We start from the raw sequence: 27,590 nt of genomic DNA on the forward strand, positions 1-27,590 counted from the left end.
AACGCCTCTCTATAACTCGTAGGATCAAGAAAAAGAATTTTGGGCCAGAATAAAGTCAAACAGAATTTCATTTGAGTTTTGGTTTCTCTGGGACGACAAAACCTTAACATGGAGCTGTTGATTTATGTACTACGTGATGTGAAGGTATGAAAATTGTCTGGATTTCCGCTTTAAGTACTTTATTCAAGACACACCATAATACATACTTATTTATGAATATATGAAAGTATACAGCAGTTGTAGAATGTTAGCAGGAAAAATATCTTCCAGTGTGTAGAGAATTCCAGTGTTTGTTGCAAGTAATTTACATAAAATAAATTGATTTTGGGATTTCCGTGAGGGATTATCATCAATTCATAAAACTTCAAAATCTAAGAAGATTTTTTCTGATTACTGTTAGGAAACACCATTGGAAATATTCAGAGACAGCTTATTAGCATGTATCCAATGTAAGTAACAAAAAATTGTTTTCTGATAGAAAAATAGCTCTTGAACCAGTCCAAGCCCTTTGCATGGAATTATTATGAGACGGTTTACATAACAAAACATCGTTGTCAAATAAAAATTATAGCAACAAGGGCAGAATTGATCATCGATCGCTTGGATATCCATAGAAGTCAGTGAAGCATGAGTGGTGAAATGTTTCTTCCTGAAACCAAATTGTGAATTTAGAAAAAGCGTTTTTTTTTTTTATTAAAAATTCGAAGTTAGAAAAAGCTTTTTTTAATTAAAAATTCGAAGTGCATTTACAAACACACTTTTCTTTAAAGTATTGTAGATGTAAATATTGAGAGTTACATTAGACGATGATTAAGGTCTGCCTAACCTTACTTTTAATTTCCCTTTTGAAATGTAATAATAACTTTAGCGATTTTCAAATCATCTTGAACGATGTCTTGTAATAAGGTCATATCTATAAAGGAGAAATAATTTTCTTAACAGTGTGCTTTAATAGAAAATCTGTTTTCTGCCAACACAAGAACATTGTTCGCACAGGCGTGACGTCTTTATTCTTAAAACAGTAAACAGTATACAATATTATAGTATGACCAGCTACGCACCCTCATAAAAAAAAAAACATGGAAAATGTCTGCTTTTTAGACATCTGATTCAGTATCGTTGATGTCGTCGCTAATAGAGGGGTGTTATTTACTTTTGTTTAGGCATTCTACTTCACAAAATAGGTTCTCAAAATTGAGTAGACTGTGTAATAATACAACTGAATCTGACAAAGGTTATTTCTTGACGAAATTGTCATTTAGTCGGCGAAATACCCGAATTCGCGATGAAGGAGGAGATCGTATGAAGCCCCATACTTACCTACACGAGCTTATGCTGTATCTTATCCTCGAAGTGAAGGACCACCGTCTGAACGTATATATTATCATCTGTTTCACTATCAAAGTTCCCATTCTCTTTGCACGCCAATAGACACTAAAATTACTTCCTGATTTGTAACATGGATATGTGTGATGAAAGAAGGAGTGGTGTGCAATAACCTTGTCACCTTGTTATTTATGTTCAGTCTCAAAACAATCTAAAATACTGGTATTTTAGAGGCGGCGTCTCTAATTAAAGCTGTCTGACAGATCTACCGTACTATTTCTACTGACTTGTTGCAATGTTGCAGGTCTGACATGTCCGCGAAGACGTTTCGTGATGAAATTGCTCGGTTTGGGTTTCAAAAAGTATTATACTTTAACGTTATTTCAATACGCGTTTTCTCGAAACTTATTTTTCCCTCAATGCCACTCGAGAGAACTGTTCGTGTTGAGAGCGACGAAATGATGACTTTCAGCTGAAGGTAACGTGGAACATTCTTTGTGTTCTGCCATCAGGTTTTCAAATGTAGGTTTGGGGAGTTTTAAAACAAATTATTAGTAATCACATTTCGTTTGGGAATTTCTTATTTGTTTCGATTTTAGACTCTGAAGATGGAATTTTTTTGTACGTCGCGCCTCCCACACAGTTTATCAGTAATGTTATTATGGTCCATTATTGTAATTGTCCTTTAAAGGCTGCTGAAATATATTCCTATCACAGAATGGGCCGTGTACGGAGCAGAGGTGCATGGGATCTATTGTGTTCCCTCCACGCAAAAGGGACCGGACTAAAGAGGAACTCTTTCTTCACGCCGAGGACTTCGTCAATCAGTTCTACGCTCACATTAAAAGGTAACTCTACGTTTCTACGGTATTTCTTGATAGTTTCATTACTCAATAGTAAGTGTGCCTATTATACATAAAAAAACACTCAAGCATATTCTGTAAAATACCACAGAACGACCAAACTGATAACGTTGATACCCACCGAAGTTTGCTAAAAATTCACAGATTGTATGCGTAAGAATACAGGTTAGACCCTGTTGCTGAGGAGCGGATAAATATAAGTCACTTCCACTTCGTAATACTTCTCCATGCCAAAAAAAAAAAAAACAAGAAGAATGAGATCATTGCTGTTCTTGTCAAGTTACGTTGTAGATTAAAAGAAAAGGATGTAGTTGTAAGTTTATGGCACGGAGCGCGATTTTTTTTTCTTTTTTGAGATATCATTTTGAACACAAACCGATGGGAGAGCTTAAACATCACTCAACCTCCACTGACCTCTGTTGACAAGATATCACATAGAGCAATTAATCAACGTAGTGTTAGTGTTGCAACTGATTGACAAATTGCCCAACATCGACGTAAAAAAGTAGTGTTAGTGTATTTTGCTGATCCAGGTCAGGTAGCAAGCTACACAATGAGAGACTTGCAGACGTTGTCGAGTCGATTGAGAAGACGGGAACCTACGAGTTGACGGAGGCCGAGCTCACTTTTGGAGCCAAGACGGCTTGGAGAAACGCATCTCGCTGTATATTGGCCGCATTCAATGGAATCACCTTCAGGTTCTTCAAATTCACTTAAGTCTATATAAGAAAATAGATAAATGAACAGATAAATTGCATACATGAGACGTTAATGTAAAATTGCATGTTTTGTTGGTTAAGCCTGTCTACGTGGTCGGTCATGGGAAATACGCTAACAGTTCTTGAGTGCATGTGGCTTTAATAGACAGTTATGAATTCATAGAATCTGTGGAAAAGTGATAGTCGTTCCTTTTTTTCACATAATTTTTTTTTTCAGTTATTCTTGTCGCTATGGAAAATTCCTCATTTACAGAGTATATCCCTACGTGTCTCATTATGTAGAGTTAAAACATTTAACGGACCATGCAATCAAAGAATAGCCACATTCCTTTACGATTTTCGTTCGGCCGTTTATTATGTAAAGGTTATGTGATTAAAAACAACAGCAAACCAACTAATGCCTGATAATGAATAGTTTAGTTTTTGTAAAAATTAAGACGAAATAATGTGTGCCTATGAAAGGAAAAGAAATTTACAAAATATAGTCAGTTCAACAAAATGTGCGAACAACTCTTGGAGATGATAAAACCTACCCTCCCTCGAAGAAGTGCGTATAGGTTGAGATTCACTTAGTTTAAAAGCAAAAACATGCTGAGCACAAAAGGAATTATCTGATATTTATATCGACAGAGACCGAACGCAACATATCACTTATAGATGAATTAAAGCTCATAGTATAACTTAAGGCACAAAAAATGAGAGTACTGAGATTGAAATAGAAATGAACATTGATTAGAGGCAAACATTGAGAAGTCATAATAAATGTATATGCTGAAATAGAATTATTGCTAATCAAGAGATTGGTCATTTTATTCCATAAGCTTTGTCCGTCTTGGACTACGTAACACAACAATATCGCAATTTCAGAGCCTAGGCATTTATTCCAAATTCAACATGTCACTGCCTGCGACCAGGGACAGCCTGGTGGAAGTGTCACTGTCCCGGCCGGAATTGTAGATGATAGTCTCGATTCCTGCTGGCTTCTTTTTTCGACAAGTTTGTTACAATATCGATCAACGGTTGCGATTTTAGAATATATATTTGTAGAGAGGGAGACGAATGATCAAAGTCTTTTGTAGCATAATCATTGTTACTTTTGCTTTCTTGCCAAGGTGTTTGACGCACGAAAAGCGATTTCGTCGAGTGACATGTTTGATGCTCTCTGCAGCCATTTGAATTATGCGACGAATAAAGGGAACATAAGGTAAGTATAGGCCTGGGGAGGCATTTCATGCAGTGTTTTGTCCGACAAGTTTGTCGGACGAATTTGCCCTCAGCTAATCAGATGCAAGGATTTCAGTAGCTTGTAACCGTTTGTCAGAAAAACAACAACATCCCATTAAAATGCTTCATGAAATGCCCCCTGGAAGGTACAAATGAAAAATTGTACCCACCCTTGCCCACCTTCATTCCCACAATACATTCATTGACACAACAATCACGAGGTGTACTTACCCCCAAGTACATGCAGTAGCATTACAAACATGCCGAGAGCTAGGCATCCACTAACGGCATAGTATACAATCGACTCAATTACCATTGCAAAATCCTCTTTTATTTAACTTCCAGAGGGTTCTAGGGAGACTCTTATCATGATCTTGGCATAGTCTCACTGGTATCTAAATGATGAATAAAATCAGTAGATGTTAGGACTGATAATATGTAATCATCATGTGTTTAATCAGTTAATAAATGACCTCGATATCGTTGCCCAGTCGGATTCTTTTCATTTCTCCTATTTTATTCCATTTTACTTATTTTCATATCTGATAAAAAGCATTTACAAAGAATACAAGAACTAACTATACATAGAACATTGAAACAATACAGGAAAATGTATTACTTGTATAATTTGACAAGAGACAAAACACAACATGGACATTTTTCACGTGACCAAATAGCTTCAAGTGTGATACTTTATCAACAACAGATATTTTACTCAATTCTATGTGCTTCAGGTCAGCGATCACGATCTTCCCCCATCGTAAAGGTCACAGGGGTGACTTCCGGGTGTGGAACAGCCAGCTGATTAGCTACGCAGGGTATAGACAGAAAGATGGATCCATCGTAGGAGACCCTGCAGGAGTAGAATTCACACAGGTATGTGGGATCCCATTTTATTAGGAACACAGCTTTGAATTCGACTTGGGATATCTCAGCCCGTTCAATACCGATTTTAATTCCCTCTAGCAATAATTTGTTTGCCCTTTAACATTTCATATAAGTCGTTTCTAATTGTCTCTAAAAAGTTAAAACCTGAATCACCAACTCTAACAGATGCTATACCAACCCTTTAAAGAGGACTCCAGATGATTTTCATGATTCCACATCGTGCAGTGTGCATAATCGATAGTGACATGTTTAAATCTGTGAAATTTATTGTAGTCCTTGAGCAGATAAGATACTAAATACTCTGGAGAAAAAAAAAAGTTGCACTGAACATGGATGATGACGTAGGAGGCTCACATATTCCATTAATGTAGCACTGTTATTCACTACCATTCCACTTGCTTAGCAACTTTACCAGTGTAGAATTGATGGATTTTAAAAAGGGCTTCAATGACTTCAATAAACCGATGATTTTATATCTGGCGACTGATACAGGTGTGTGAAAGGCTAGGATGGAAAGGGAAAGGGGGTCCTTTCGAAGTCCTCCCACTCGTACTACAAGCCGATGGCGGGGAGCCAGAGATGTTCGATATACCGTCTGAGCTCCTACTCCAAGTGTCGCTTGAACATCCAAAGTGAGTGGTATTACAACAAGGATGAAGGGGTTAATTCCATTGTTTTTGTTTTGTTTTTTTGTACGTGTACGTGTGGGTGTTTTGTGTATACCGTTGTAAAAGGATGGGGCGGGAAAAGCACATGCATTGACATATGAATCACCTAATATCCTCGTAGGGTGTTCAACAAATTATTTCGTTTAATTTCATTGTACTTCCTTGGAAATAGAATGTAAGATTACCTATTGTAATGTCTGTCTAAGTAACATTTGTATGACTATTATTTATGATTGTATAAAGTGCATCAAAGGAATCGAGCTTTGATTATATACAGAGGCGCGACAAACGACATTAAAGTCAAACAACCCTTTGAGCTAACAAGCATAACATTTCTTTGTTCCCCATGTGCAGGTACCCATTGTTCAAGGAGCTGGGGCTAAAGTGGTACGCCGTACCAGCCGTCTCCAACATGATGCTCGACCTCGGTGGTCTGGAGTTCACCGCCTGTCCCTTCAACGGCTGGTACATGGGCACAGAGATCGGCGCCAGGGACCTGTGCGACAAGAACAGACTGAATATGCTGGAGGTATAGAAGACTTTTTTTTCATGCACTTTACATTACAAATAATTGTGAAAGCCTCTAAATAATGCCTTTGATCTTGATCTTTGACCTCTGCTTATGTCTATAAACAGAAGGTGGGACGAAGCATGGGTCTGGATACCAGTACGAACTCGACTCTCTGGAGGGACCAGGCTCTTGTTGAGACCAATGTGGCCGTGCTCCATAGCTTCCAGGTTAGTGTTTGTCTCAAAGAAGTTTAAGGATGGTATCACTTCCCTGAGCGAATTATTAAACAGGAAACAATCCAAAATAAGGGTCTTAAACATAAAAATCATAGTTGTTAGTAGGTATCTGAAGCCTATTCTGGGGTTGTGAGAGAGAAATTAATCTTTCTACCTTAAAATTGTGATTTTCTGTGCTTCTAAGAAAATGAACGTGACCATAATTGACCACCACTCGGCGTCGGAGTCGTTCATGAAGCACATGGAGAACGAACAGAGGCTTCGTGGCGGTTGTCCAGCGGACTGGGTGTGGATCGTCCCCCCGATGTCCGGCGGCATTACCCCGGTCTTCCATCAAGAAATGCTAAACTACGAGTTGAAACCATCTTTCGAGTACCAGGTTTGTGCTGCAAGGAACCTCCTCGCATACTGTCTACGGTATAACCTATCAACAGCGATTTTTAAAGGGGAACGATCAGCAGCTAAAATATATTTATTTTCTGTTTTACGATTTGTGTGTGTGTTTTGTTTTAATCTATATTTTGTTTTGGGGGTGGGGTGGGGCGGGAATACTTAATATCTTAAAGAACAACTCAAGCGAGTGTCGAGAGAAGACGTCATCGCTACTTAAAATGTTTCCTACTAAACATCTATTATCATGTTGAATCGAACTGAAAATAAAGGGCCTACGAGACACAATATATTCTATAATTAGTTTTTGTGAAACTATGCGAAACGTTAACATTCCGTGACTTGTTCATTCTTTGTCTAGGTTTGTGCAGAACGTGTACCATTCACTCTGTATGTCTTTCTGTCTGTCTGCCGGATTTAGCGGTATCTATTAATCCTTTGGGTTTTTGAGTGCAAAATTGCAGACACCGTCCAAAGTCCCCGTATGGCACAGGAAGGGTTCAGGTCAACTTGACTATGCTGTGGCATTGTACTACATAATCGACATAAAGTAAATCTCTGGCTGTTGTGAGAAGCATGTTACCAGGAAGGGCAATACATCAATCAAAATGTGCTACATTTCCACTGCATCTGTTGTTTCTGTACCACTCGTTCCCAGGATGAGCCGTGGAAGAGCGGAGCGTGGAGGGCAGGTAGAGCTGCCACAAACAGACAACACCTCTCCTCCTTCAAGAGCGTTGGAAGGTGAGGACACAACCATTTCAAGTCATGGTGCGTGTGTGTGTGTGTGAGAGAGAGAGAGAGAGAGAGAAAGAGAGTGCGTGAATGTGTGTGTGCGTGTGTGGGTATGTGTCTTTCAATTTCTTTTACATACAATATAACGCGCAGGGTGGCCCAAAACTTGAAATTTGAGCCTGGTGCAAGGTCTGAATCTGAGAATATTGCAGAAATTGTATGTGCGCGGAGCGCACATCACGAGAACGTAGGAGTAAGCAATATTTCACAGCATATCTCTCTTTGTGCTGCTTACATTCAATGTTCTCTCTTATGTTTTGCACACAAATACTGTATCTAAATACAAGGTAGTTTGATGTTTCTTATGCTTTCCACACATGTTCTTCACATCTTTGAATACATTTTATTTCAAGCTTGTTGCAAATTCTTGAGGATGTTGCAAAACATGGTGCTGGCTTTTGAGGATGTTTCACAAGATTTGAGGATGTTGCACAGGAATTTCAGCATGTTGCAGCGAAGTGCTGAAACCCCTCGTGTACCACCCTGAACGCGCATCGCTACTATTTCCTTTCATTCATACTATAAAACGGTACACCTGATACCAATGACACTGATGATAACGAAGAAGTCTTGTCAATCTGTCTGTCTTGTTTAGGTCAATGTACATCAAGAAGAAGTGTTTCCTCAAATGTTTCGTGATTTGATTCTTATTGTTGCATTCAGATAATGTTATGAAATAATGAACAGATGATAATGAGAATGTTTGGAATTTTTATGTCTTGTGCGTGTCAAAATAGAGTCTGTGGAGCAGACATCAACAAGAGAGATTCTTAAAAAGGTTTAACGGCTCGACTCACACCATTGCTTTCAGACAATGTTGTTGTTATGAAGTTTACCTATTCAGTCCATATTCATTGTGTAAGGGTAATTACCGAGTCTATTGAGGCAAGAATCCTGCGCTCCGCAAATAATCTTTAGCTCGGTCTGCGGGGTATGTTCTAGCACTGTATGCTCTAGCATGGTTTGAATGTTTTGAGTCTGAATAACATGGCCTTCGTTCGTGCCGTTAATTCATGGTGTCCTTCTGTTGGTCTATTCTTTGTTTTCAAAGAAAAGGAAAATAAGATATGCCCAGCGGTGATACTCACCGTTGTACCCATACACGCTTAATGGACTGATTCACTTTAATGTCAGGGTTATTTGTATTTGTATTTGTGACTGTATATATATATGTATATGTAATGAATGTATGATATTTGTATTTTTAACCCTTGTGGACCCTTTTGAAAGCCAGCATTTTCCTGACGAGGATGTTCCACCCTACGAGTGGAAAATATTGAACTGAAATGAATTGAATATTTGTTACAGGGCAGTGATATTTGTTACAAGATTGATGGGTAAAGCCCTGGCCAAGCGAGTCAAGGCAACCATTCTGTACGCCACAGAGACAGGCAACTCGGAGAGGTTTGCTAGGATGTTATGCGAGATGTTCAACCACGCATTTAATGCAAAGGTGAATGATGACTTTGATAACATTATTTCGATTCAGCTCGATTCAATTTTGTAATATATCTAAAAATACATCGGAATGAAGAGACTGGGATCTATGTTATTCTGATAGCACAATACAGAGGGTGTAGATCAATTATAGACATTTTTTCACAAATTGCCTAATAAGATTATCGGGTTTTCTTTACATAGTTGTAGAAGGACCAACTAAAAAGTAATGAAGCATACGACAATATTCCCTAACTACTCCACGCTTCTCTCATTATGATAGTACATCTCCAAAGCATAATGTAATATGTGACCGTGTATCACAAAACAAACAAAGTTGCACCCCTTGATTTTACGTGAGGACTAAAAAAAAAAGTGAAAGGGGTCAACCAAATAGGTGAGTTTTTCATATTTTCTGAAAGAGCTACCCTTCTTCTACATTATTCTAAAGTTAGGGATCATGAAATGAATGGAAAAATGCATTTCCAGCAGTCTTTCTACAACCCTTTTTTTTGTAGAGTAGGTAGTTTTTTTTTTTTTTTTTGCAGAGATCAGGTGTGTCTTAGACGCCCCTTTTTATTTCTTGATAACCCTTGCACACTCTTTATTTTCAGGTCTAGTAACTTTTGAAGGGATTACGTTACTGCTTTGAAAGTTGGTATTAGTCATAAACAGAATGTGTTAATGGAGCAGTTTAATTTCAGCCTAATCTGAAAATCTCTTCATTGTTGTTGCTCCAGTGGTTTACACCCTGTTTTGTCCCATTCATAGCACAGCTACCACGGTTTGATGAAGATTAAGCTCTTGAATAGATCTTGTATTTCAGAGCCTCTTTTCTCGGTTTCACACTTTTCCAAACTGTGTGCTTTCTTTCCAATATTTAGATGGGTTAGGAGAGTCCATTTCAATTGAGTTATACATCATTTTAAAACTCAGAGTCTGTTCTTTCGGAATCTGCCCTTAACTAAAAATCTGTGTCTAGCGACTTTTTGTTGGTTTTGTGACGCAGGGTCACATATATTTGCTTTTGTTTGTGCCCATAGCGTTTTTGTGTTCTGTATTCTCATAAAAGAGCAATACCACAATACCTTTTTTATTGTGGTTTTCCCGAGACGCATATTTTGCTATTGTTTTCGTGTTGAGGAGCATAATTTATTGTATAATTTGATTTCATTGGGACTGTATTGACAACCAGACTGATGTTCGATGATTTATGAGTTGGCATCGTATACTCCTATCCCAGATGAATCCTCCAATATTAAAGGAAAAATCTTTCCTGGTATTATCAAATATCAAAGAAGTAGATCAATTATTATTTTTTGGGGAAAAGTTAGAAATCTTTTGAAGTTTAGAAAATATAAAAAATTGGCAACTCTGTGAGACGTAGTTGCTAAGCAGTTCCCCCTTCTCGTTGGACGAAGAAATTTTCCAATCTTGTTTTCTCTAATATTTGGGCAGAGACAGTTCTTAACCTTCGATGAGGGCATGTAGAAGCATCATTTTTTTTCATATAACAAGAACAGGTATAAAAAAAAGGTTTTAGGGACAAGAAGGAGATTGGTAAGTTACTGTGGACAAAGAGAATGGAAAGTTGTTCAACTACTGTACATCACACAGAATTGCCAATTCACCTTGCTTTCTAAACTTCAACAGTTAACCATAATTATTTCTCTTAGTCTGTGAGGTTATCCCCAAAGTTTCCATTATCTACTTCTCTGATTTTTCTGTTTTCATACAAAGCAACATAGCACCGTAGCAAGTTGCGGTCGTAGTTTCTCTTGTTACTTTAACTAGTCTACGATGAAGTCACTTTTTTTCCAAATTGCCTCAAACAATGTCAAAAGGTGGTGTGCATGGAGAACTACGACGTAGAAAACATTGAGAGCGAATCTCTCCTGTTGGTTGTCACAAGTACCTTTGGCAATGGGGATCCACCGGAGAACGGGGAGGTAAGCACTTCAATCTCACCTCGTTCGATAACAAGAAATATAGCAAAGACAGTAAGGATCCAGCTGACATACCGTGGTTCGGTGCCTTCCATCTCCAACTGGCACTGCGGGAAGTCCAATTGGAGCAAGCAGTCCTACAATGAATTCTTATTTAACTGCACTCCACTGTAAACATACCAAAAGCCAGTCTGCGCTTATGGCTTGAATATTGTGGGCGCACCACTCTTCATTAGGTGATCCGAGTATCCTCTCGGATCACCTTCTGTATCTGTACGGATTCTTTGTTCTTCTTCTTCTTTATTTCTCCTCAAAAGTTGTGCAGAGGTTAGCTCAGAAGGTCCGCTGCCTGTCAATTTCAAAATTATATCATGTATGCATCATGTCCCAAAGACGGCAAATCTAATGTATCATTGTGATCAGTCGACCGTGACGTCACTATGACGTCATTATATGAAAACACATTCTCAATCATATCTCATTAATGAAATAGAATTTTTCAATGAAATTTACGTCACATATATTTAAAGTTATGCGCATTCTACTCATGTTCTCAAAATTCATATTTTCTCTTAAAACGTGCGCGTACGCGCGCGTTGAAATATTTGTATGCTCCAATCGAGCTCAAAATTTTTTTGCACACGTTTCAGACCATTTGGAGCATTTTTTGAAAAATTGAAAAAATCGGACGGACGCGTACGCGCGCGCGCATATACGCACGCACAGCTCATATGCAATTGAAATTTCCAGTTTTTTCACTTTGATCGCATGTCTGAAATGTCAAGGAATATTTATACCACGTTTCAAGTCAATCCGACTCAATATGACGTCATACGGGGCCGTCAAAGTTGAAATTCCGCGCGCGCGTCAATGGCGATATACAGTGCAACTATGCCAAAAAACTGCCAATTTTAAATCCGATTTAACTCGTCAGGATGGACGGTGACCCCCCATTTTCTTTACATATATTGAAAGCTGATGAGTTGTACATGTCATTTCATGGGTAGGCAATGCTGACAAAATGATTAAAAGATATCAAATTTCTTAATAAATTAAAAAAAGTAAATTTTCAAAATGACGTCATCAAATTACAAGTTTACTCGAGCGTATCTCACTTATCCTCTGCCAATTTTCTCCCATATTTCAGTATGTTGTAGCTTATGAAATGTTCTTTCATTAATGTAAAAACAACATTTTGATTGGATGACGTCATCGCCTCGTAAAAATGGATTGAATGTATCCTTGTAGAATTTGACCAGTTTACGTGTTATCTCTATGGGAGAGCAGTTTTTCTGGCAGTGAAAATTGACATGACTCTCTTTTTCGAGAACTAGCTCACTTTTGCTTCGGTGAATTTTTCCCAGATTTTAGTATGTTGTAGCTGAGACTTTGGGCTATCGTAAGTGTGCCCTTCATTTTTTCATACGACGTCGGCATCACGTCGAAAAACTTGGTTGAAAATGGCACGTGGCTTCGATGCAGCGTCATTTTGCTTAATACACAGGGCCTACGGAGCATGAAATAGGTCATTGCATAGCGCATCCGACTCGTAATCCTAAGGTCCCTGGTTCGAGGCTCACCCCTGCCAATATTTTTTTTTCATTTTTTTAAACACTTTTTTTCTTCTTTTTCTTTAGTTAGTCTTAATCTCCCTTCCTAACTTTATCTTTTTCTGATTTTTTTATGCTTCTCCTTCAAATTTCTATAAAATAACATATTTTTTTCTTTATTTTTCTTTCTTTCTACTACTTTCTGTGCAATAGATGAACAACAACAATGGCTATCAATCCCATATTTTGCACATGTTTAGTTCATGTCACGTACATTATTTCATAAAATAACATCTACTTGATCAGACACCATCTTGGGTATGTAAATTAGGGTCAAAGGTCATAAATGTTTCATCCTGTATCTTGGTGAATACATGTCCTATCTTTCCCATATTTTGCACACACAAAGACCATGTAACAAGGATCATTTCACAAAATAACCACTTTTTGCTCAGACGCCATCTTGGGTGTGCAAAGTGAGGTCAAAGGTCATATGTACTTCTTTCTGTATTTTCGTTATGACGTGTTATCTCTATGGGAGGGATTTTTTTTTTAATGTGAAAATCGACATGCTTTTCTTTATCGAGCACTAGCTCTCACTTACCCTTCGGTGAATTTCTCCCAGATTTTATGTTGTACCTAAGACTTTGCATTTTGCATCTTGGTGAATACCTGTCCTATCTTTGCCATATTTTGCACACGAATATAGACGATGTCGCAAGAATCATTTCACAAAATAACCACTTTTTCCTCAGATGCCATCTTGGGAGTGTAAAGGTGGGTCAAAGGTCATATGTATTCGTTGCTGTATCTTCGTTATTCAGTGTATACAGAATTGGTACCAAAGATGGCAGATGTGACTCCCTTTTCTAAATGAGAATCCAAACCTCACACGGCCAATGTCACTAAACACAGATGAAACTTGTATTGTCATGCCTATTACGATCAGGACTCGAATCATTGATTAAAAAAAAAATCGGATCACCTTAATTTGTCAGTGATGACAAATTACAATCTCTAGTTGTGATTGGTATTCAGACCCTGAGCGAGATACGACACGAACGGCAGAAGAAATATAAAAGTCTCTTTTTTAAAACGTGATCATAAGCATCAACTTACATCAGAATTGTCGTTGTTTTCCAGCATGGTCATTACTTTGTTTGCTATTTGCTCATTCATCACTGTAATTAGGTGATCCGAGTATCCTCTCGGATCACCTATTGTATCTGTACGGATTCTTTCTTTCTTTCTTTCTTTCTTTCTTTCTTTCTTTATTTCTGGACAAAAGTTGTGCAGAGGTTAGCTCAGAAAGTGCATTGCCTATCAATGTCAAACTTATACCATATATGTATCATATCGCAAAGACGGCAGCGCAAGTAAAATCATAGTGATCAGTCAACCGTGACGTCACTATGACGTCATTATATGAAAACACATTTTCAATCATATCTCATTAATGGAATGGAGTTTTTCAATGAAATTCACGTCACATATATTTCAAGTCAGGCGCATTCTACTCATATTCTCAAAATTCATCTATGCCTTAAAACGTGCGCGTACGCGCGCGTTGAAATATTTGTATGCTCAAATCGAGCTCAAATTTTTTTTGCACACGTTTCAGACCATTTGGAGCATTTTTTGAAAAATTGAAAAAATCGGACGGACGCGTACGCGCGCGCATATATACGCACGCACAGCTCAAATGCAACAGAAATTTCCCGTTTTTTCACACGCATCGCATGTCTGAAATGCCAAGGTATATTTCTATCAAATTTCAAGTCAATCCGACTCAATATGACGTCATACGGGCCCGTCAAAGTTGAAATTCCGCGCGCGCGTCAATGGCGATATACAGTGCAACTATGCCAAAAAACCGCCAAATTTAAATCTGATTTTACTCGTCAGGATGAACGGTGACCCCCCATTTTCTTTACATATTTTAAAAGCTGGTGAGTTGTACATGTCATTTCATGGGTTGGCGATACTGAAAAAATGATGAAAAGATATCAAATTTCTTAATAAAGTAAAAAAAGTAAATTTTCAAAATGACGTCATCAAATTTCAAATTCACTCGAGCGTATCTCACTTAAATTTCGCCAATTTTCACCCAGATTTCAGTATGTTGTAGCTTATGAAATGTTCTTTCATTAATGTAAAAACAACATTTTGATTGGATAACGTCATCACCTCGTAAAAATGGATTGAAAGTATCCTTGTAAAATTTGACCAGTTTACGTGTTATCTCTATGGGAGAGCAGTTTTTCTGGCAGTGAAAATTGACATTACTATCTTTTTCGAGCACTAGCTCACTTATGCTTCGGTGAATTTTCCCCAGATTTTAGTATGTTATAGCTGAGACTTTGGGCTATCGTAAGTGTGCCCTCCATTTTTTCATATGACGTCGGCATCACGTCAAAAAACTTGGTTGAAAATGGCACGTAGTTTCGATGCAGCGTCATTTTGCTTAATACACAGGGCCTATGGAGCATGAAATAGGTCATTGCATAGCGCATCCGACTCGTAATCCTAAGGTCCCTGGTTCGAAGCTCACTCCTGCCAATATTTTTTTTTATATTTTTTAAACACTTTTTTCTTCTTTTTCTTTAGTTCGTCTCAATCTCCTTTCCTAGCTTCATCTTTCTCTGATTTTTTTATGCTTCTCCTTTAAATTTCTATAAAATAATATAATTTTTCTTTATTTTTCTTTCTTTCTACTACTTTCTGTGCAATAGATGAACAACAACAATGACTATCAGCCCCATACTTAGCACATGTTTAGTTCATGTCACGTACATTATTTCATAAAATAACAACTACTTGATCGGACACCATCTTGGGTATGTAAATTAGGGTCAAAGGTCATAAATGTTTCATCCTGTATCTTGGCGAATACATATCCTATCTTTCCAATATTTTGCACGCGCAAAGACCATGTTACAAGGATCAGTTCACAAAATAACCACTTTTTGTTCAGATGTCATCTTGTCTGTGTAAATTGGGGTCAAAGGTCATATGTACCTTTTTCTCTATATGACGTGTTATCTCTATGGAAGGGAATTTTTCTAGATGCGAAAATTGACATGATTGTCTTTATCGAGCACTAGCTCACTTACCCTTCTGTGAATTCCTCCCAGATTTTAATATGTTGTAGCTGAGACTTTGCGCTATTGCTAGTGTGCCTTTTGTTCTTCATACGAAGACGAAATCATGTCAAAAAACGTGGTTGAAATAAGCTTATCTTTGATGTATTGAATTTTACAAAATAACCACTTATTGCTCAGATGCCATCTTGTCTGTGCAAAGTGGGGTCAAAGGTCATATGTACTTCTTTCTGTATCTTCATTATGACGTGTTATCTCTACGGGAGGGAATTTTTCTAGATGTGAAAATTGACACTATTGTCTTTATTGAGCACTAGCTCACTGACCCTTTGGTGCGTTTCTCCCAGATTCTAATATGTTGTAGCTGAGACTTTGCGCTATCGTTATGTGCCCTTCGTTTATTCATACGACATCGAAATCACGTCATAAAACTTTGCTAGAATTAAAGCTTAGCTTCGATGTATTTTTTTTCATATTTCTTTCTTTTTGCAACTTTCTTTGTAATAACCCAAGAAAGACATTCCCTATTACCCCCATATTTTGCACATGTTTAGTTCATGTCACATACATTATTTCATAAAATAACAACTACTTCATCGGACACCATCTTGGGTATGTAAAAAAAAACGTGGTTGAAATAAGCTTATCTTTAATGTATTGAATTTCACAACATAACCATTTTTTGCTCAGATGCCATCTTGTCTGTGCAAAGTGGGGTCAAAGGTCATATGTACTTCTTTCTGTATCTTCGTAATGACGTGTTATCTCTATGGGAGGGAATTTTTCTAGATGTGAAAATTGACATGATTGTCTTTATTGAGCACTAGCTCACTGACCCTTCGGTGAGTTTCTCCTAGATTTTAATATGTTGTAGCTGAGACTTTGCGCTATCGTTATGTGCCCTTCGTTTACTCATACGACATCGAAATCACGTCATAACACTTTGCTAAAATTAAAGCTTAGCTTCGATGTATTTTTTTCATATTTCTTTCTTTTTGCAACTTTCTTTGCAATAACTCAAGAAAGACATTCCCTATTACCCCCATATTTTGCACATGTTTAGTTCATGTCACATACATTATTTCAAAAAAAATAACAGCTACTTTATCGGACACCATCTTGGTTATGTAAATTAGGGTCAAAGCTAAAAAATGTTTCATCCTGTATCTTGGTGAATACATGTCCTATCTTTTTCCACACTTTGCACACGCAAAGACCATGTTACAAGAATCATTTCACAAAATAACCACTTTTTGCTCAGATGTCATCTTGGGTGTGCAAAGTGGGGTCAAAGGTCATATTATATACTGTACTTCATTCTGTATCTTCGTTACTGTATACGAAATTCGGTACCAAAGATGGCAGGTCTGACTCCCTTTTCTAAATGAGAATCCAAACATCACACAGCCAATGTCCCCTCAACACCGATAAAACATGTATGGTCATGCCTATTTGGATCAGGACTCACATCATTGATTTCCAAACAGATCGGATCACCTAATTTGTCAGTGTTGACAAATTCTAAGTCTAGTTTTTATCGTTTCCATCAACCTCGGTCATGTTCACCACCAACAAAAGCAGAAAGCCGATGCATTAATTTAGCAAATGGAAGCCTAGTATAGCTCCCCTTTATAGGTCATCTTTGCTAAGTTATTGGCACATTCAATTTTTGCACATGTGGCTGTTATGAGTGTCGTTAATGGAGTCTTCATAATATCGTCTAGAGGGTTTGAAATCACATTATTTTTTTATGCTCAAGTCCGATGTTGACAGAGTCTGCACCATACCGTTTGTCAGATTTCATTCTATTTTCTAGAGTCAACCTTTAATGATGATGAATTACAAATTTAAAGGAAGTGATCTTTATCATGATATATCACCTCATGATGATGGATAGTGACGTTGCTTGTGCGCAATCGTGTTTTAGAATCTGACAAGCCGTCTTTCGTTGTTGTCTTCTGCAGAAATTTGGAAACTTTCTACTCGAGCTCTGTAGGGATGACCCCGGAAGCAAACCAAGTGGGTGGGTGTCACTCCTTCCGGGTCGAGTATTTTTGCAGTATGAATGCATCCGGAGTGTAATCTCCTAAAAACAGAAACTCCACGCTGCATTCAATTTATTTTGATAATTTGAGTACCATGAAACAGACGGAATGGTAAACACTGGTGAAGGTTTTATCTTAATCAGACAAAAAGTGAAAGTTTCGAATTGTAATTTTCAAGTGTAATGTTTTTATTTTCGCTGAACAGTAATTAGTCACAAAAAAAACTATACGGTTAACCAAATGAGGTAATGATCTCAAAACTTTATCCATTGGTTTGTCGATTTTAAAAGTTAAATCTTTCTCTCTATCAATGATTCAACAATTATTAACATTTTCTCATTTTCATTTTCCCTGTACAAAATAATAATTGCTAGATTGTTAGATTTCAAGATTGTCATGATGAAAGGAGTATGAGTTCTTTCTTAATTCGTTCTTTTTAATCTGCTTCATCAAAACAAAGAATAAAACCTTGGTATACTATGGTTGAAGAAAATTTGTGAAGGCATCAAAATGTTTCTTCAACATTTTGGCATAATGTTTGAAAGTGACCGATGTCATCATTTCTTGGAATGTTCTTTTATCCGTCTTTTTGTGTGTCTGATTTCGCACTGACCATGTTTCTATATCAACTGTTAATAGAAAGCTGTTTCATTTCAAAGTAAAGCAGGAAAGGGGAAAGAAAAGATGAAAACGCAGATAAAACGAATGAATTTAGGTATGAATTCAAAGGCAGCGCTCTGTATTCGAAGAATTAGAAAGCTGGACTAAGATTCGTAGCCACAAAAGAAAACTAGAGAGTATAGGGTATTATTAACTTCAGCCTAATGATTATATATAGGTTTTCCCCGGCCAATTTCGCACCTTTTTCAGTCCAATTCCTAATTGCTGCATTCAATTTAGCACAATTTAGCCTAGATGGCATGTTCGCTATTTCAATTTTATGATCTTTTCATTCAAATTCATTTTGGAGCATTCAAATTACCTTTAATATCATTCGAATCAGCACTTTTCAGTTCAAATTCGTAAGACAAGCACCATTTCGCAAATCGTTCATTCAATTTAGCATGATATAGTCAAGTGATCACGTATACGCTGCGCTAGTTCATTCGAATTCATTCTTGGGCATAAGATTTCGCATTTTCTGCAGTCAATTTAGCAGACACGTTTATGCTTTTATTCCTTTTTTCCATTTTCATTCATCATGTATGTATGGTTTGCAAGCATCTGAACATTTCATATTTTCGTATTCATTCTTTGTTATGATATCACCTTTGCAACAGTTCTTTCAAAATATGTGTATGTGTTTATATTGTTCGATAGCACTATTTCATTCACAGATGCATTAATCTTAAGTTTGTTTTGACATTAATTGGGAGGAGGTCTCAATTTACATCGTGATTATTTCTTTCATCTGCATGTTTCATTATTTTCATTTGGTGGGTGCTATATTGCATTAATCATCATTAGGAATAAAGTTCTTGGATCAGCTCTAGCCATCAATTTGTCAAGGTTATTACCCTCAAATGCTTCTATGATTCTTTCCCTGTCTTCTTGAGAGATACGCATGTATCTAACTCGTGCTGCCACGACTGGACATAAGAAAGTGAAGCGAATCTATGGTACTGGTGCATGTATAGTTCTGTGAAAGAAGAGGGGCAAACAGAACAACAAACATGAGTTATTTAGGGTCAAAGATAGCTTTACACTATAGTGTGTAAATGAAATAAAAATTCACATTTAAATACGTATAAATCACGGTTCTCACCTTTTCAAAATAGAAATAACATTACGCCAATTTGAATGAACATGTTTGGAATTTGACTGCCCATACGCGAAATTGAATGACTGAAATACCATTTTCCGCCAGTGCTGGCGAATTTGAATGACTGAAGAGCACGTGCCAATTTGAATGCCCGTTTTACGAATTCGAAAGGCACATGTGCGAATTTCATTGATCGAAATGCTAAATTGAACGAACAAGTTTCAATTTTGAATGACAGAATGTGCAGTGACGAGGATTTCCGCTAAATTGAATGAACCTTTTATCAAATGGACTGACAAAAGTGCGAAATTGGCCGGGAAAACCTATATTATACATAATCCACTTGGTACCTGATATCAAAAAAAAAAAAAACAAATATATGTATTATTCAAATATGTGATGATACTTTAAGGAGAATTCATCATTCCTTCAATAATGCAGATGAGCCATTCAATCCAATTTCGTATTTAAAGGACAAGTTCACCTTCATAAACATAAGGATTGAGAGAATGTAGCAATATTAGTAGAACACATCATTGAAAGTTTGAGGAAAATCAGACAATCCGTTCAAAAGTTATGAATTTTTGAAGTTTTTGTGCAGTACCCGCTGGATGAGAAGACTACTGCAGTGTATGAATAACTTAGATGTCACATGCGTACAACAATATAAGGAAAATATAAAGAGAATTTCACGAAATTCCATCTTTTGAAAAAAGTACACATTCCCCTGACTCGTTACCGACAAATGTTATGGATAATATTATTCCCCCTGCCTATAGAAAGAGGCAAGTCAAGTGCTTTTTTATTATGCGAAAAAAGTGAAAATATGTTGAATTTTCTTTTACATTTTCTTTATACTGTTGTACGCATATGACTCACAAGCTGTAGTAGTCTCCTCATCCAGCGGTTCCAACACAAAAATTTTAAAAATTCATAACTTTTGCATCGATTGTCCAATTTTCCTCAAACTTTCACTGATGTGTTCTACTAATATTGTTGCATTTTCTCAATCCTTATGTTTATGAAGGTGAACTTGTCCTTTAACAATGTCGGATTACTTCGTATTCTGAAAAAAAAAACATTCCTCGAAAAATAAATTTTCATTGTATTATATCGCACATAGAACGAAAACTATTTGGTGAAATCAGTGGTAGGCCTTGATCTCACCTGTTCGAAAAATAGCGCCGAAGCACCGTCAATGTCCCCGTCACCGAACCATTGTCATCTAAGTGTCACTGCCAGTTTGTAAGAGAAACACACACACACACACACACACACACACACACACACAAATGCACACTCGCATTTCGATAAGAAAATGTAAGATGACTGCGTTGCTCAAGACAGGATGAAGGATTACTATAAGTTAAGAAATAATTATATTAAAATCCCCACTTAATAACCTCATCCTCACATTCTATTTTCGCTAAACTTTTGCAGGGATTCAGAACAGAATCTTGAGAGTAAAATACGCCGGCAAAGCAGGTAATAAAAGTACTCCTACATATTATGAGTACAGGGTATCCTCTTATATCAAATGATGTAATGAATTCGTGTATTATTATTATTATCAAAGACTTATTTTGCACTATTTACACATATCATTTCCATGGTTTATAAAATGCTGAGTGGGCTGCGGGCCTCCAACAGGATGGTCTTGATTTGTTACTGTGTTTATTTCATTGAAATTGATTATACTTTGTTATTTTGTTGCAGGACCCCCAAGAATAACTGTGTATGTTTAAATCACTGCATGATGGGGCTACTCCGAGAAAAGAATACTGAAGAGATGAATAAATGGATACCTAATAAGTTGTTACACATTGTAAATTTACATATATATTTGTGCAAAGACAAACACACACACACACACACACACACGCACACACACAGATGTGGCGGTCCTATAGAAGTAGAGACACTAACCCTTTCCTGAAAACATTATGCATATTTCCGACAACAAAAGTTATGATGTCTATCATAATCATTGTACATATGAGAATATGCTAATATCAGTACATGTATTTTGAGCATGAGATTCATATCTTCATTTTGCATTTCCTTTCTGAGTGTCTTCGTAAGTATATATACGTAGTTACATGGAGGTCAACATGTATATATGATAAAAGTGCACGATGTTGTGTTAAACCCACATACTGCCTTTTGTGTTGGGTAATTTACACCAGTCAATACAGGCCGCTGTTTCAAGCCTTTCTGTGGCAATTAGTCAAATGTGAACAAATTCCACACACAAACCAATGAAGAGGAAGTTAGTGTGGCATGCAGAGATTTAAGAAGGAAGTTGCCATCTTAAACTGGAGTGAAAAAAGTAGTAATATCCACCAATCCCTACCCTATTGGCTCTCTATGTGCCACAATAATCTCTTGTCCATAGCTATGTGTGTGAAATTAGTGCACATTTGCTCACTGGCACAGAAATAAGTTCACTGTACAGGAAGCACTCTCCTCACATAATAAGGTTCATTGTATTCATGCTTGATAGTATCCGATCAATCCGCCTCGATGAGCATTCTGGACCGATACCCCAAGTTACCTCCCCTTCCAGCCTACTTCAGAGTTGTAGGAAGCTCTTCAATGTCAGGTACGTTCACATGCGTATATGTCTGTGAAGTTATGAATATTTATTTTCATCAAAAGTTAAAAGCCGTGAATTTTTTATATACTTCTGAATTGTATTAAACAGAAGAAAAGCTTTCTCTTTTTCATAATTCGCATGGTACACTATGATGAAAAACAGGTGAAAAAAAAGGTGGGCGGTGAGTTGGCTCAGTCGGTAGCGCGTCTGCCTCACGATCCTAAGGGCCCGGGTTCGAACCCGAGTCTGGACTGAGCAATGTTGTGTGTAAGCATACAGTCCCCTCTATATAGCAAGAGGCAAAACACTCTGTCCCTCGGATAGGACATAGAATGGAGGCCCCGTGTATGAAGAGTAACAACTCATGCACGTAAATGATTCCGCTTCATTCATTCATCACAAAGAGCAGGGTGTTTAACCCGGTGAAGTGGTCCCACCTCACATCCAACTGGACCCCATGGAAGACCAGCTTAACATATAGCTGAATATGGGTTATCCAGCCATCTTCTCAGATGGAAATGAACAAACAAATGAACAAACAAACAAACCCAAAATACACAAATAAGCAAGCGAATCACAAACACAGCAATTAAAACAAAGATAAACATTTCATCAGCACTGAACAAATAATTTAAAAAAAAGTTTATAGAATTTTTATCAATTTCACGAAACGGGGAGATTGAGGGTAGTCACATTGGGGGCATCCCACGAGACCGACACCCACGAGTCATACGGTCCACGAGACCGACATCAACAATAGGTCCATGAGTCATACAGCCCACGAGTTATACGGCTCAGGAGTCATACAGCCCATGAGTTCGACACTACGCACAAAAGGCTCATGAGACCGACACTAAGCAAACATAGCCCACGAGACCGACACTAAGCAATAAAGGCTCATGAGACCGACACTAAGCAAAGAAAGCCCACGAGACCGACAGAAGGCAAAAAAGGCCCACGAGACCGACACTAAGCTAAAAAGGCTCACGAGACCGACACCAAGCAAAGAAAGCCCACGAGACCGACAGTAGGCAAAGAAGGCCCACGAGATCGACAGGATAAACAGCGCCATCTACATGTCAATCACCTATACAGGGTGTTCCATGAACGGAAAAATAACATACTGGCGGTTGTAATTTCGTCATGCTATCAATTGAAAGATGGTGACCATCTACATAATTATGAACGACATCAAGCATGTATTTCTACATACTTCTGGGGGGGGGGGGGCAAGTGTGTCAGGGAGCGACATTGTTATCAAGTAGAAAAATAGAATTGTATTCTTCATGCCCCCCTCCAAAAAAAAATAGAAGAATTAGTATTCTTCATCCCCCCCCAAAAAAAAAAGACACAAAAAAACCAACCCCACAAATGAATTAAAAAGAGGGCAAGAACGATGTATGGATTAATTTTAGAGCTTTGATAATGCCATCGTGCTATTTTAATAGGCTTTCCCAGGTTTTAGCTAGAAGATGGAGAGGATATAATTTTTACCTCTTCTCTTTCCCGATTCACTAGTTACATTTTTGTACTTACTCTAGTTTAGATATTCTACCCTCCTGCTTGGAAGTTTTGCAGTAAGATCTATTTGTAATTTTCTCTGTAACTATAGTGTAATGCTACTGATTAAAACGTTTTATATCGCAGGGATTCACCTCAATTTGTGGCTTGTGTTATTCTCCTCCAAACAGTACATTTTTTCGTGAAATACAATAGCTGTTTTCCTGGATGCATCTAATTTTTCCCGAATCCCTTACGGTACCTTAATAGACGATTACGTTATTTTTTTATTCTTAATTAATACTATTCAATTCAACACCCTCGCAGGTTTACTGTGGAAAGATTTGTTACACAATTTTACTGTACTTTGTTCATTTTTTTCACAAACAAACACCCATGCAAACACAATTAAAGATCCTGATCATTTCGGGGGGGGGGGGGGGGCAACTGATGGGGTCACACCCTGCCGGAGATGGCAACTCTTCTTTTCCATCTCTCATATCTTCCTATGCTATTATCAGGACACTATACAATTTATTGGTCTATAGGTGGCGCTGTTCATCCTGTCGGTCTCGTGGGCCTTCTTTGCTTAATGTCGGTCTCGTGAACCTCTTTTGCGTAATGTCGGTCTCGTGAGCCTTGTATGCGTAGCGTCGGTCTCGTGGACCTTTTAAGTGTAGTGTCGGTCTCGTGGGCTTTGATTGCTTACTGTCGGTCTCATGAGCCTTTTGTGCGTAGTGTCGGTCTCGTGAGTCGTATAACTCCTGGGCTTATTTTACTTGATGTCGAAGTCGTGGGCTTTATTTACTCAGTGTCGAACTCGTGGCTGTATAACTGGTGGGCTGTATGACTTGTGAGCTGTATGACTCGTGGGCTGTATGACTTGTGAGCTGTATAACTTGTGGGCTGTATGACTCGTGGGTGTCGGTCTCGTGACGTGCACCCGTCACATTCGCGAGTTAATCTTAATATACTTTTTCCTTTTTTTTCTTTAATCTCGGAATGAATGCTAAAAGGCACCTACAGCTTTGATTTTTTTCTGGAAATACTTTACAATCTAATTCAAATATAATGCAGCGGAACTATCAAATCAAATTGTTCTTTAATTTCATATTTGAGCAATTTGATTGAAAGGAGGTTCAAGCAAGTTTGCTATTTCAGAGTTCACAACACAGTAGTATATGGGCTTCTGTCAAATTTTGCAAATTAGCCGTAATCACGGGACGAGAATAAGATCCCAATGATGAAATACAATTAAGTAGTAACTTCAACCGGGAGTACTTATATTACGTAATTATCAGTATTCAATTTTTATATTTATCTTTAGCATGACAACTGAGCAGAACTGAATTTGTTTATGGACAAAATTCAGGGAGCATTTATCAATTCCCAATCACTTTGCAACCTGCTGTAATTCAGTGCGCTTGAATAAACACGATTATTTTTTTAATTCAAGAAATATTTTAGAACTAAATTGCTGTCCTTATTAAATCTTTCTTATCATAATTTCTAAGGCTTTGTAAGATCTTCTTATTGAATTAAGTGGAGGAATATAAATTTCTAAACTTGCAATGAATGATATGAAGTTGAATATCATGCCTGATTGGCTTGTTGGATTGTGTGTGGGGGTGTTTACTTTGGAGGAATTTTTTTTTTTTGGAAGTCTTTACTTTAGTTCGGAATACTCATCAAATTCACGCAGATATTCGGTCTTCGGATTGGGCTCGCGTGCCTACCCGCATTTCTGCGCATACGCCCGAAAGATAGATGGCGTTCTCGCCAGCCTCGGCGGAGAGAGGATAGCTCTAATGGCAGAAGGCGACGAGCTGAGCGGGAGGGAAGAAGCTTTCCGGCAGTGGGCACATGGCGTCTTTAAGGTGAAAGGTTACGAGATGTCTTTAAGGTGAAAGGTCAAAAGATGACCTTAAGATGAAAGGTCATAACATGACATTAAGGTTAATTGTCACAAGATGTCTCTACAGTGAAAGATCACAAGATGACTTTAAGGTGAAGGGTCGCAAGTTGTCTTTAAGGTGAAATGTAACAAGATGACTTTAAGGTGAAAGGTCACATCTGTCTACTCGGTCGCTTGGTATTTTGTGTGTGTGTGTGTGTTCCGCAAGTTTCCATGATATTCAGAAGCGCGAAAAAATGATCTGAATCCGACACGAAATCCAACATTACTGTTGAACAGAACAATATTCCGCCATTCGTAAGTAAAACATTTTAAAAATCGTCCTTTTTCTGTTCTTGTATCCTGGCGTTTTTTGGTTTGTTATGTTTATTACTCGAAGGAAAACGTAACTCGAGCGAAGTTTTATGTTTCATACTTTACATATCCTTATTCAGTGCCACAGTGCTCCCAGACTGAATTTAACCCTAACTAGGCCGGGGGGGGGGGGCCTCCGAGGCCCCCCCCCCCCCCCCCCCCCGACGTTTTGCGCGATGTATCGCTATCGCGAGAAGCTATCGCCGCGACGTTTCATGACTTTTTTCTTTCGAGTCTCCCGCATCTTTTGACACCAAATTTGCGATGCCCGGGTGCGCGGTTCCGAAGTTGCGCATAAATATGCACGTGCGTGTCAGATCAAAAATTGCTCAAAAACGTGAATTTGTGTACAATTTCAATGCAAACTTTGTTTACAGGCAAATTTCATAAATGCATGATTATTTGGGGGTTTTGTCGATTAAAATCAATTAATAACGCATTTTTCCTGTTCGGAACAATGTCACGGACAAATTTCATCGAAAAAACAATGAAAAACATAAAGTAAAAAAACAAAGAAATACATAAGAAATTAAAAAACAATAAAATACTAAGGAAATTTTTTCTGATTGCGCAATTTTTTTCTCTTACATTTTGCAAAGGCCACTAAAAAGAATATTTACACAAAAAATGTGCCTGTTTTGAGCGTTATCTAGTGATTTATACCAAATTGTCTGGTTTCATGCATCATTATGCATAAATTAGCATAATTTAGTGTAGATGATAATATTTGAAAAAAATAACTTCATGGTACTTTAGATTACATCATAGGCAATGCGTGTGCCAATTTTCGTCGGGATCGCGCGGTCGACGGCCGAGATCCGGAGGGAGGGGGGGGGGGGCCTGGGAGCCCCCCCACCCCCCCCCCCCCCCCCCCCCCCTCCGGCTCTATCATCTACCTAAATAGCCCGGCCTAGTTAGGGTTAATACTTGCTCATCACACACAATAAAAATGTGGGCTTCTAAGCTAAGAGATCGTGATATTATGAAGTGATTAAATTGTCGAACCAAAATTAAACTGCTTTGAAGTCTGTAATTACACTTATGAGAGATTCATGATTTAAGTAAATGATACTTGAAATCGTTGATGAAAATTTTGCTGTACGCATGCCCCGTATCAATCAGGCCGCCTGTGAGGTTTTCTGTGTCGAAGATTGTCTGAACGTGGAAGCAGCGAACGCGGCCTTGAACACGACAGCTTTCACATGGAGCCCAGAGAAGACTCGCCTCTCCCGTGGAGGCGGGGCTAGCTTGGAAGCGGAGAGTGTGGCAGCGGGGCTCACCCTCCTACATGGCAGGCCGGTGGTGTCGTCTCTACTCACGGAGCGCAGACAGCTACAGGCCGAGCACTCAAGGTGTGATTGTAACGCATTCCAAACTTAAGATATACTGTAATTATCTACATTTATGTCTTAATGTTTCTTGATAGTTAATAATGCTATATCTATACACACGAATACACACAAATACACTAATTGCATGTATTTTCTTGTGTTCTATATGTCCATGTAAACTATATAGCCCCATTCTATTTGTGCCTTTAAACATATAGATTTATAACTGCATTTTCTTCAAAGAATTAATGCTTATGCATACATAATAGTGCCTCTTATTTTATGTCAATTCATAATTGTGCATAATGTGTGTAAGGAACGTAGAGTTACTCTTATTATACATTCCATAAATGTGGCACATTGCATAATGTAATTACAAGTAAAGGGAATTTATAGTAATGAAAGCGAAAACGGTGGAAATTATCAAATTCCA

At 37.9% G+C, this 27,590-nt stretch overlaps 1 protein-coding gene across 1 annotated transcript in view; it reads left to right on the top strand.

Annotated features, from left to right (window-relative positions):
- The first annotated feature begins 1,285 nt into the window (after window positions 1–1,285).
- Window positions 1,286–27,590, top strand: part of LOC139718792 (nitric oxide synthase 1-like) — a 34,039-nt gene continuing 7,734 nt past the window's right edge. Inside the window, 18 exon segments of the mRNA XM_071630257.1 lie at window positions 1,286–1,300; window positions 2,044–2,174; window positions 2,723–2,855; window positions 2,858–2,887; window positions 4,021–4,112; window positions 4,867–5,008; window positions 5,513–5,652; window positions 6,043–6,217; window positions 6,325–6,426; window positions 6,620–6,814; window positions 7,484–7,517; window positions 7,620–7,642; window positions 8,870–9,073; window positions 10,902–11,006; window positions 17,619–17,677; window positions 21,965–22,063; window positions 25,260–25,434; window positions 26,949–27,178. Of these exon segments, the coding sequence (XP_071486358.1) occupies window positions 1,286–1,300; window positions 2,044–2,174; window positions 2,723–2,855; window positions 2,858–2,887; window positions 4,021–4,112; window positions 4,867–5,008; window positions 5,513–5,652; window positions 6,043–6,217; window positions 6,325–6,426; window positions 6,620–6,814; window positions 7,484–7,517; window positions 7,620–7,642; window positions 8,870–9,073; window positions 10,902–11,006; window positions 17,619–17,677; window positions 21,965–22,063; window positions 25,260–25,434; window positions 26,949–27,178 (2,084 nt within the window).

Source organism: Diadema antillarum, unplaced genomic scaffold, assembly GCF_040938485.1.
Source record: "Diadema antillarum isolate AM-2024a unplaced genomic scaffold, OU_Dant_1.0 scf00000099, whole genome shotgun sequence".
Taxonomy (NCBI): domain Eukaryota; kingdom Metazoa; phylum Echinodermata; class Echinoidea; order Diadematoida; family Diadematidae; genus Diadema; species Diadema antillarum.